The sequence below is a fragment of the Hakea prostrata genome, chromosome 10 (genome assembly GCF_041222555.1).
Source record: "Hakea prostrata isolate BN-2017 chromosome 10, UWA_Hpros_2, whole genome shotgun sequence".
NCBI lineage: Eukaryota > Viridiplantae > Streptophyta > Magnoliopsida > Proteales > Proteaceae > Hakea > Hakea prostrata.
In genome coordinates, this window is record NC_142609.1 from 36,725,216 (window position 1) to 36,736,617 (window position 11,402).

At 36.7% G+C, this 11,402-nt stretch overlaps 1 protein-coding gene across 1 annotated transcript; it reads right to left on the bottom strand.

Moving 5' to 3' along the window:
• Positions 1-9,805: 9,805 nt before the first annotated feature.
• LOC149002699 (heterodimeric geranylgeranyl pyrophosphate synthase small subunit 2, chloroplastic-like) lies at positions 9,806-11,163 on the bottom strand. Its single transcript, XM_089138065.1, has 2 exons — positions 10,921-11,163; positions 9,806-10,822 (listed from the first exon to the last, which is right to left on the bottom strand). The coding sequence occupies exons 1-2, from the start codon at positions 11,113-11,115 to the stop codon at positions 10,064-10,066; spliced, it is 954 nt and encodes a 317-aa protein (XP_088994191.1). The 5' UTR covers positions 11,116-11,163; the 3' UTR covers positions 9,806-10,063.
• Between the last annotated feature and the right edge of the window lie 239 nt (positions 11,164-11,402).

Sequence of the window (11,402 nt, forward strand, 5' to 3'; positions counted from 1 at the left end):
AATCTTTTCTTGTATGTGTGTGTCTTTCTTCATTCTCATAGCTACATCCAGTAGTTTTGGCAGTACTCCTCATCCTCCCACCCTACTCCTAAAAAACTTAAAACCCGAAAATGTCGTTTGTTTGCTAGATTGAAAAACAGTGAGAAAAATAAACGTGTGGGACTCACTTGTTGTGTTGTAGAAGAATAGACAGAAAAAAATAATTTTGTGAAAAAATTATAAAATTTGGTCCCACTTTTATTATGTTCTTCACTTTCCCACAAATTCCCAACAAGTATTGGGAACTTTTAAAAGAGTTGGGGGTGGAAAAAGTGACATGCAGGGTTAGTTGACTGGTAAAATCCTAGGCCAACTGGTTTGTTCAGAGACCAAACTTGGTTCTTGGTTCCTGGAAAATAAAAAAGGTGAGTGTGGGCTGCCTCTAGGGACGGGAAGCCACCTCCAATGATTAAGTCAGATTCAAATGAATACAAATCCTCATTGAGATGAGTAAATGCTCCCAAAAGACGAAGAGAGAGTGTCTTCTTAGAAGTTGCAGGAGAGTAAATAATCGAAGTTAATGTTCATAAACGCTTACTCCATTCGTGTAGAGTGTTCGTGTATATATATATCACACTCATATCTCTGAGGTGGTGAAGATGCTTCGTAACCCTTGGATTTTTTGATCCCAAAAGGATGGTGGCAATGACTTGAGATGCGTAGCTTGATTAGCAAGCTAAGGGCCCAAACTTCCTAAAGAAGTCTCAAGACAACTGTACAAAATCCCACCGAATAAGATGATCAGATGCACATTAACACAGATGTGACAACAAGTCCAATCTTGGCAGATAAAACAATAAGGTACAATACTCGAGAAAGCCTTTAGGAAAATGAGAAGCTTCCCGACTGCCAACAAGCATTTAATCAATCTCAGTGCATTCAATGCTGAAATTAATGGCCTGATTGACATCTAGAGAGAAAGATACACAAAATCCTCTAGCAACATTATTTTATCCTAGATATAGTTTGGCGGATGCTCACTGAGAGGTCATCCAATAAGTCTCTTGTGATAGCTGGCTGTCACCAAGAAGTGCAGAAGTTCAAACCAAATGTTCATAACAAACTCATATCTCTCAGTAAAGAGATTGTGAGTTCCATTATGTCTTTCCACCCACTCTTTAGAATATTTCTATTCAAGATCGCATAGATCGACTAAAAACACCTTAGTATGATAATGACACAAGATGATGATGAGCATACCTTTCTATGGTTCTATTGGAGACGAGCGCAGGGAATATCTTCTTTATGTCTCCCACTAGGAACAAACTTGAGGTGGAAGTTGATTCTATGATCAACTTGATGTTGGATCTTCTCCTCTAGACTCCTCCCTATTCACCGGCTTGATGGTATATCCTTTCCGACTGCGGATGTGATTGTGATTATGATTAGGGTTTAGAGGAGGGACCTAGCATCCTTTATATAGGCAAATCCGTTAGATCGTCCATCAAGATCTAACGGTTCCTATTAGCCCACACTAGCCAGTCCATATAAGAGTTCTAGTAACTGTATATTACCCATATCAGACCAATAAGAAACCAAATCAAAGTGTAACACAATCAATGAAGCCCACCTTATGTGGAATATTCAATTAATATTCTAACATTCTCCCACTTGGGCTATATTGATTGTGACACAGTCGAGTAAAACAAAACATCTCCTTTGTTTTAAGAAAACATTTGAAAAAGATACATTGAAAACATTTTGACCTTTATGTGCACAACTTTATATTGGTCTGAGGATAATCCTAGAGCTCAATCCCTTCACATAGAGCCTTAAGTACCGAATCATGGCGGTGATGCATCTTTTATGCAACACAGGACCATCCATGGTCACAAATACTCTTAACTTTACTGAAAATAGATGCAATATGGTAGTGTGGCAACTAATGACACTTTATAGAAATCCTCATGTGTCATTCTGTTGTCAATCCAAATCTCTCACTTTATGGTTCCCACGAACCTGACTCAATGCCACGAGAGAATATACTTTATGGTTCCCACGAACCTGTGACTCAATGCCACAAAAGAATATACTTTATGGTTCCTACAAACCTGTGACTCAATGCCACGAAAGCATGTACATTATGGTTCGAACCTGTGACTCAATGCCACAAAAATGAGATTATATGTACATTATGGTTCCCACGAACCTGTGTCATCTTTATAACTCGAGTTTTAACTTTATGTGTTACATGACACACCTTAAGGCTAATACATGAATGCCTTAGCTTTTGCTTAAAGTTAACACATACTTTAAGACTTTCATAACATGCAACATGATAATAATGTGAAGATTAATATGTCACCAAAGAACTTTATTGAATTCAAATAAATTATCAGTGCATACAAGAGACAAGTACAGATAGAATACCTTATTACACAATAGAGCAAAGTTCTCAAACTCCCACTAAACAACCGCATCTAAGGTTCCTCCTAAACCCATAGTTACCGCATGTCTATCAAAGACGTCTGGGCAGGGACCCTTAGTTAGGGGATCTATAACCATATTATCTGTACAAATATGCTCTACTGTGGTGTCACATTCTTTAACCTTTTCTTTAATAGTCAAATACTTAATTTCCATGTGTTTAGACCCTGTGATACCCTTATTGTTGTTAACAAACAACACAACAGAATTGTTATCACAGTACAACTGGATAGATCTATCCACAATAAAAAAAAATGTCAACTGTCTAATGAGGTTCCTTAACCAAACAACTTTTTCTTTAGTGGTCAAATACTCGACCATCATGTATTTAGACCCTATGATCACACATTTCTTGTTGTTAATAAACAACACAACTGAATTGTGATCATAGTACAACTGGATGGATCTATGCAAAAATGTTAAAATAGAACTGTCAATTATCTGATGAGATTCTTTATCAAACAATTTGAGTAACTGCCCCATAACATGTAGCAAACTCAACCTTTATGATGAAATAAGTAATTTTACCTTATTTTACACTTTTCACAATATTATCCCTCATGCCATCAAGGAAAACAACTTCAAGTAGACTTCTTATTATTCGGACAATTAGCAAGGTCAAATATATATACCTTAATGCTATAGGTCTGGAACAAGCTTGTAGATTATCTTATCATCAATTGTCCTCTTCAAGTATCTCAAGATAAGATACTTTCTTCAATTGTTCTCTCTCAGTATCCTTTATAGGACAACTGTAATAAGCTCAGTGTATCTCCCTTGAGAATCAAAACCATTCTCAAGTATGCAATCTAGCATACTGAACTTCTTTAAATATAAATTATATATGCCCTCTGAGAAAGATCCAATAAATAGCATAAACAATCCCTATGGATCTCAATGCCCAAGACAAAGATGCCTTACCAAGGTCTTTTATATCATAATTCTCAAATAACAATTGCTCGGTCTTTATGCAGTAGGCCAACGTCACTACTAGTGAGCAAAATATTATCAACATAAATAATGAGAAAGATAAAATTTCTCCCACTGACCTTGCCATATATATATATTGATCTACAAGTTTCTCAACAAAATCGAATGAAGTCACAATATTATTAATCTTTAAACACCATAGTTGGAAGCTTACTTAAAACCACAAATTAGACTTCTTGAGTCTACACCAAGATGATTAAAATCATCAACCGCAAAATCCTCAGGGTCATCAACCGCAAAATCCTCAGGCTAAATGACATGGACTTCTTTATTAAGGTTTTCAATTAGAAAGGCAATCTTCACATCTATTTGGTATAACTCTAAAAGAGTCCTTAGAAGAGATAGGTGAGAAAATTTCACTAGTCTACTTCCTCTTTATGAGTAAACTCTTTAGCTGCCAGTCTGGTTTTAAACCTTACAATCTTTCTTCGTGAATATTTATTAGTCTTATACACCCACTTAAAATAAATGGGTTTAAAGCCTTTGGGCAACTTAACAAGCTTCCCAAACATCATATTGTCTCATCAACTATATCATATATCTCGTTGCACCCAATCATAAATCTAATCAAAAACAACTTTTTAGTAACTGGGTCAACCATAATGCCAATGTTATATTCATGTTCATTATATCAAATAGTCTGGGAACAAGCTACATTTCTTGGCTATATCAAACTCCAGAAAACTATTTAAGAATTCACAATTCTGTTGTCTTAACAATGATGGTAAAACAAGATCCGAGTAAGAAACAAATTAACAATGAAAAACTTTTATGTTCCAACTTCTACAATACTTGATTATTCAACCTTAGATTTGCAGAACAACTCAAACGCTAAAATGGTTTAAGTTAGATTTATGAATAATTTGCAATGGAAAAGGGAGTAAAAAAAAAGAACATATTTGGAAAGGAACATGATCAAGGATATAAGAGGATGTTATCAGGGCTTCACCTTATAAAAAATAATTCAGACAAAATAGTTTTCATACCATACTGTTCACTATGTTCACAAAATTGTGATTAAGCCTTTCGGTTACACAATTTTGCTCGGGACTATCAAACATAGTGAACAGACCAACTATATCCGAATCTTCCGAGTATTTGGCGAATGGGCCCTTAGTCGTCCAGCATCCTCATATCGGCCATAATACTCTCCTCCCCGATCGAGATCTAACAATTTCTTAACTTCAGTCTAAAAAATTCTTGAAGATCTTAGAGATTTAGATTATTCTTTAATTGAATACAAAAACCATATTAAGAGTGGTCATCAACAAATATGATGAAATAATAATTTATACGCAAGGTGGAGGAATAAGGACCACTATCTAGACACCATGACTGAATGGGACAAGAGAAAATCAAATCTTCAAACAAAAACCAAGGAATCATAGCTTTCATTTTCGCACTTAGTTAACCAGACCTTATACTTAATGCAACTTCTACTTACAACAATCATCTTTATTTATAAGGAAGTTTTCACAGGTCCCAAATTGTTAGTCTGACCGGACTCTTAGTCTTTACCCTGAACATTTTTATGAGTATTGATGCTCATAAGAACAAAGTTTCTTCTCAGAAAAAGGTATTGATCTTTATAATTCCAAACTCAGTAGAGGATGCAAAGGGCATTGATGGATAATAGCAAGGGTAATAAAAGAAACATTAGGAATCATGAGTTTTATCTTAAAAAATAATCATCCTGATGAAATAATCCCTAACTCCTCCAAAACCATCACACCTTATGATAAAAAACTCTTACAGAAATATACTTATTTCAACACTAGATGAGACTTAGTATCTTTACGCTACTGCATTCAACAATTTCAAAACAGTGCATTCATCTGGTAAACAATTCATCAAGTGTTCCTTGATGGACTTCTTAATGGGCAGTAAAAGAACATAACTACTTTTCACCTCTCGCAAAAAATCAACTTTTGTCTTCTATACTCTTATGAGTCATATCCATCAGAACTCGGTAACAACAAAGAATGTGTGGTTAACAACACATCATCAACAATTTCTTGAAGTTTGACTTTTTAAGAATCTCAATAACAATCATATTGTTATAGACAGAAAATGTGACTAACTAGAAAGAGCACACATATATCATCATGAAAACACCTTTGACAGAATTCATGACATACAGCTGTGATACTCCCTCACTTTATTAGTACTTTAATATGTAACTTATTAGTACATCACTAGAAAGAGCACACATATATCATTATGAAAACACCTTTGGGCAGAATTCATGGCATACAGTTGTGATACTCAATCACTTTATTATCACTTTAATATGTAACTTATAAGTACATCACTAGAAAGAGCACACATATATTATCATGAAAACACTTTTTGGCAGAATTCATGACATACAGTTGTAATACTCCATCACTTTATTAGCACTTTAATATGAAACTTATAAGTACATCGCTTTATTATCACAATGTGGGTAACATATAACTTATAAGTGCATCACTTTAAAGAGTACACATATATCATCATGAAAACACCTTTTGGACAGAATTCATGACATATAGTTGCGATACTCCCTTATACGTCGGCGTCCATGAGAGTATTCCAACCTTCGAAAATTTTACCACCTTTGGGTGTATAAACTTCTTAGATTAATCAACTCCCAACCAAATGTTGTACATGTCTCCCTCTTAATGCTATCACATAATTACCACCTTTGGGCGTATAAAAATGCATTAACATCAAGAGACATCCCATTACTATATATGGCTGACATTCCATAAACCCAACCATGAATGCCACTTTGGCAGTCACTCACAATCAAGCTCATGAAATTCTCATATTGGGATATACTTTATGTTACCTACAAATAATGCTAATACATTGTTTGGAAGAAATCCAGATTACCAAAAGGCAATCATGTATAACATCATGTATAAATACATCATACATTTAAAATTCCGGTTACCAAAAGGCAATCAAAGCATGTATAAAATACATCATACATTTAAAATTTCGGATTACCAAAAGGCAATCAAAGCATGTATAAAATACATCATACATTTAAAATTCCGATTACCAAGGCATCAAGCATGTATAAAATACATCATACATTTAAAATTCCGGATTACCAAAGGCAATCAAAATACATTTGCATAAAAATCCGGATTACCAAGTAATCAAACCCTTTATAAGGCATGCATGATATATATTTTACAATTGTATAATATCATATAAAACATGCTTACAATACAAAGCCATTTGATAAAAAAATCCATATTAAAAAATTCACCCAACGGTGAAATTACATATACAACATAAATATGTCATATCATGTTTCATACATATAAAAGTGGAATTTGGTCATGAAAATAATTCCATTGTGTCCGGAAGGGTCCAAAACATAAATCCCCAAAAGAATGCTTTAAAGTTCCTTACGGTTTAGCCAAAAATAAAAAAATACTAAATAAATAGCATTCCAATTATCTGCTCAACCAAAACATGATATATAATATTTCACATATATAGGGGTAGAATTGGGTCTTGAAAATGATTCCATTACGTTCAAAATGATCCAAAATATAAAACCCCAGAAGAACGCTTTAAAGTTTCTTACGGTTTGGTCGAAATAAACAAATACTAAACATATAGTATTCTGGTTTTTTATTTATTTATTAAACTGGTTCAACCAGCAAATAAAAACGGTCTAATAAATCAAATCTTATTAGGCCGAACCGGACCGAACCGAAATAAGCAATTGAATCAAATCTAAATTGAACCAATCGAAATCAGCAATTGAATCGAATCAAAATTGAACCAAGAATCTAAATTAGAAATCGATTCGAAATTGAACCGAAAAATCAAACCAAAATCGAATTGAACCAAAATTGAACCGGAATCGAAATCATAAATTAAACAGAAATCAGCAGTTGACTCGCTGAGTCAAAAACGAGTTTGGTCCAAAATGGTTCAAACAATAAATCCGGTTCGCCCGTTAATCCATTCGCTTGGACCGATGACTGGTCAACCGGTCGACCCGTTTGACCTGACGGGTTCAAAATCTCGCCTTGCGGTCTGGGTCGTTGACCCACCCTTGACTCGGTCAAACTGCCATGTTAGCACCGCACAAATTTAAAAAAGATCAAAAGATGCTGCTGGATTCCCCATTACCCGTCCAAGTCCGATGGAGACCCATAATATATCAATTTCTTCGTTTTTCCGAGATCTACGCAGTGGTAGTTTTAGATTTTCAAAATTCTTTCTAGAAAAAAAGTTATTGACAAAAACCCCACGGTTTTGTTGAAAAAAATCGGAGAACAAATTCACAAGTTTCATAGGTTCCATTCTAGAACCCTAAGTTCATCAGTCAACAATCCTATGGGTTTTTAATCGATTCTATACAGGCTCGATACCACATGTAAGAATATTTCTATTCAAGATCGCATAGATCGACTAAAAACACCTTAGTATGATAATGACACAAGATGATGATGAGCATACCTTTCTATGGTTCTATTGGAGACGAAGCGCAGCGGAATATCTTCTTTATGTCTCCCACTAGGAACAAACTTGAGGTGGAAGTTGATTCTATGATCAACTTGATGTTGGATCTTCTCCTCTAGACTCCTCCCTATTCACCGGCTTGATGGTATATCCTTTCCGACTAGCGGATGTGATTGTGATTATGATTAGGGTTTAGAGGAGGGACCTAGCATCCTTTATATAGGCAAATCCGTTAGATCGTCCATCAAGATCTAACGGTTCCTATTAGCCCACACTAGCCAGTCCATATAAGAGTTCAGAACGTATATTACCCATATCGACCAATAAGAAACCAAATCAAAGTGTAACACAATCAATGAAGCCCACCTTATGTGGAATATTCAATTAATATTCAGGGGGGGGGGGATAAAAAGAATAATGATTTAAACCCCAAACCCCCACACCAAAACCCGAGACATCAAAATAATAAGAAGGGGAGGGGGGGGAGGGGGGTTGGGGGGGGGGGGGGGGGGGGGGGGGGACAGATGTTGTTTGATTATTTTTAGTTAATCAATCCACCCCCCAACCACCAAACGGGAGAAGGAAAAGGGGGGGGGGGGGGTCTTTCTCTCCCCCCCCCCCCGCGCCGGGACCGGGGGGGGGGGAAGTGAATTTTGGTTTTTGTTTTGTTTTCCCGCGCGGGAAAAGAGGACAACAAAAAACCAAACAGGGAGGGGGGGGTAAAAATGGAGTGAATGACAATCCCGGGTGGGCACCAAATGGGGGGGTGGGGTTGGTTTTAGGAAGGTAAAGGGGCAAATATCTTTTAAGTAATTTCACATAATTGGATGATTTAAGATTTAAAATTTAAAATTTAAGTAAAAAAGTTTATTATTATTATTATTTTTTGGTACTAGTGCTTTTTTTTAATATTGGAAATTTAATGCCGTCCGCAAGGGTCGAACCCACGAGAAGTATGGATCTTTTCCACTGAACCAACCCTACATTGGCATAAGTTTAAACTTTAGTTTAATTTGACATCCTTGAAGCTGTAGACGACGTAGATCTAAGGTAGAGTCGTTTGTTGTTGCATGGAGATCATCTCGATCTCAAATCATAAATTCAAATCCGAAACAATTGAATTGGGAAAGTATATAGATCGAATATCTTATGTCCTTGTGATCTATCTTTGTGTGGGAGATTAACAAATTGCACTAGCACCCCAAAATGAAGGCCTTAAAGCATTGACATAGTAATACCCCACTTAATGTTTAAAAAGTACAAATACCCAAAAATTGAATTATTATTGGATATATTTGTCAAATTTATTATTGAAAATAGTTAAATCACTCTTTATTTAAAAAAAATATCCTTATAATAAATAGTGTCATAAATGTTTTTAGTGACAAATTGGACAAATATATCCAATGAAAATCTAATTTTGAGGTATCTGTACCTTTTAAACATAAAATGGGGCGTCAGTGCTTTAAGGCCTCCATTTTGAGGCCAGTGCAATTTATTCGTGGGAGATTAACCCTTATCTCGTAAACAAGGTTTGGATTTTTTTATGGACATTATCAAAGTCTAGCCATATGAAGTGAGATTGCAAACCATTTTATTATTCATAGATGGGAATTGTGGATCTTCTTCTATCTACGGAAGTACTAGAGGATTGTGATTCACTCACACCCCTTTTGTCACCATACGTTTAAAAGGGAGTCCACTTCTAAGTACTGACAAGATAGATGAAAATTAGACTTCTCTTCTCAATATATGATGGAAAAATATGAAAAAAATACAATATGTTATCCCTACAAGTAGAAGATATCGTAACTCCATAGATGACAACAGAGAGTCTAAAATATTCTAAATTAAATTTATTTATTTATTTCTTGCAATAAGACTTCTTTGTTTTACATTGAAAAATTAAAATGATAAAATTTTAAGATATGTATATATATTTTCTTATCATTGTATGTGGAAGTTGTTCAAAAGTAAAGTTGTTAGATATTATTAAAAGAGAGATTGGTAAACCACGCCCCAGGCATGAACCATTCGAAACACTTCGGTGAAACACTTCGGTGGAACACACCATAAGCGGGTAGCTATTAAGAATATTGAGAGACTATTTCGATATCTTGATCTCAAGTTACAATTATGATCTATTATTGACAATTGCATCAAGGCCTGTGCTTTCACCCAAATGAAGAATGCTTGAAATGATCTCCACCATTGGTTGATGATGAAAATATTCCAATTCTTTGAGAGCCATTGATCTAAGCTTCTTAGTCATTCCTTCCAAACCCTCTTTCTCTTCTTCACTAACACTATTACTGTCCATGGATGTGATCATCCCATGCATGGCTCCCACATAACCTCCAAAGCTTCTCAGCCTCTCTATTTCTTCCAAAGTAGCTCCACCTAAGATGGCACCACACGCAGCTCCACACGCGTAAAGCCCACCTTCCATCTTACCCAATGCTGATCCACTGCGTTGCATCTGTAGGTACTGCTCCTGCACCACTCCTTGTGCACCCATCGCACGTGTGATCTCCAAGATCACCTTCAAGATCCGTTCGGGTTTATAATCCGGAAAAGGCCGGGCCAACAACTCGTACCCAAAACTCAAGATGCCGTCACCGGTGAGAAGCTCCACACCCGCGGGAAATGGGTGATTGTCATGATCCGTGAAATTATTACCGTTGGGAACCTTGACCCGACCCGAGTTGATGAGGCGCTGGTGAACCGTTGTTGCAGCGTGCATGAGGTGAAGCACTGAGGCTGCCGGCAGTGCGGTGTCTCGTTGGCCTCCGACGAGCTCGCAGGCGGCGAGGCTGAGTGCCGGAGCCATGGTTCTTGGTGCAGAGAAGACCAAGCAGTTCATGGGCTCGTGAACCGATAAAGGTGGCTTTACCTGCAGGGGCGGAGCCACCAGAATTTAACATCAGGTGAGACCAAGTACTAATATTTCACACAGAACACAATGAATTTTCTACCCATTGTTGGCTTTACCTGAACAACCTCCTTGAGGTTGGCTTCGATGTCGGCAGTAATGGAAGCCCAGTATGATGGCAGGTTGTGATCCTTCTGTGGCATGGCTACCTTCATGGGCATGTGTTGATGGCCATACTGAGGAAAGGAAAGGTGAGAATCCATGGTGGAAGGAGAGGTTGTGAGATGCCGGAGAGGTGCTGCAAAGCCTTCCATGGCTAACAGGAGAGAGAGAGAGAGAGAGAGAGAGAGAGAGAGAGAGAGAGAGAGCTCTGTGGTTGGAGCTCAGAGTTTTGACTCTTTTGAGAACTGAGGAAGAAAAGAGAAGGAGAGGGAGTTTTATAGTGGTTCTGTAAGGTGACTCATGGTAAATGGTGGTCCCTAACGTACGCCGATGTTGTTACGTTAGGTGACGAATGAGATAACCACTGTATCATTTTATTGATTTTGCTGCCGATGAGAGTGTTCCCTGTTCCACGCTCATCTGTCTTTTTGTTTTTTTA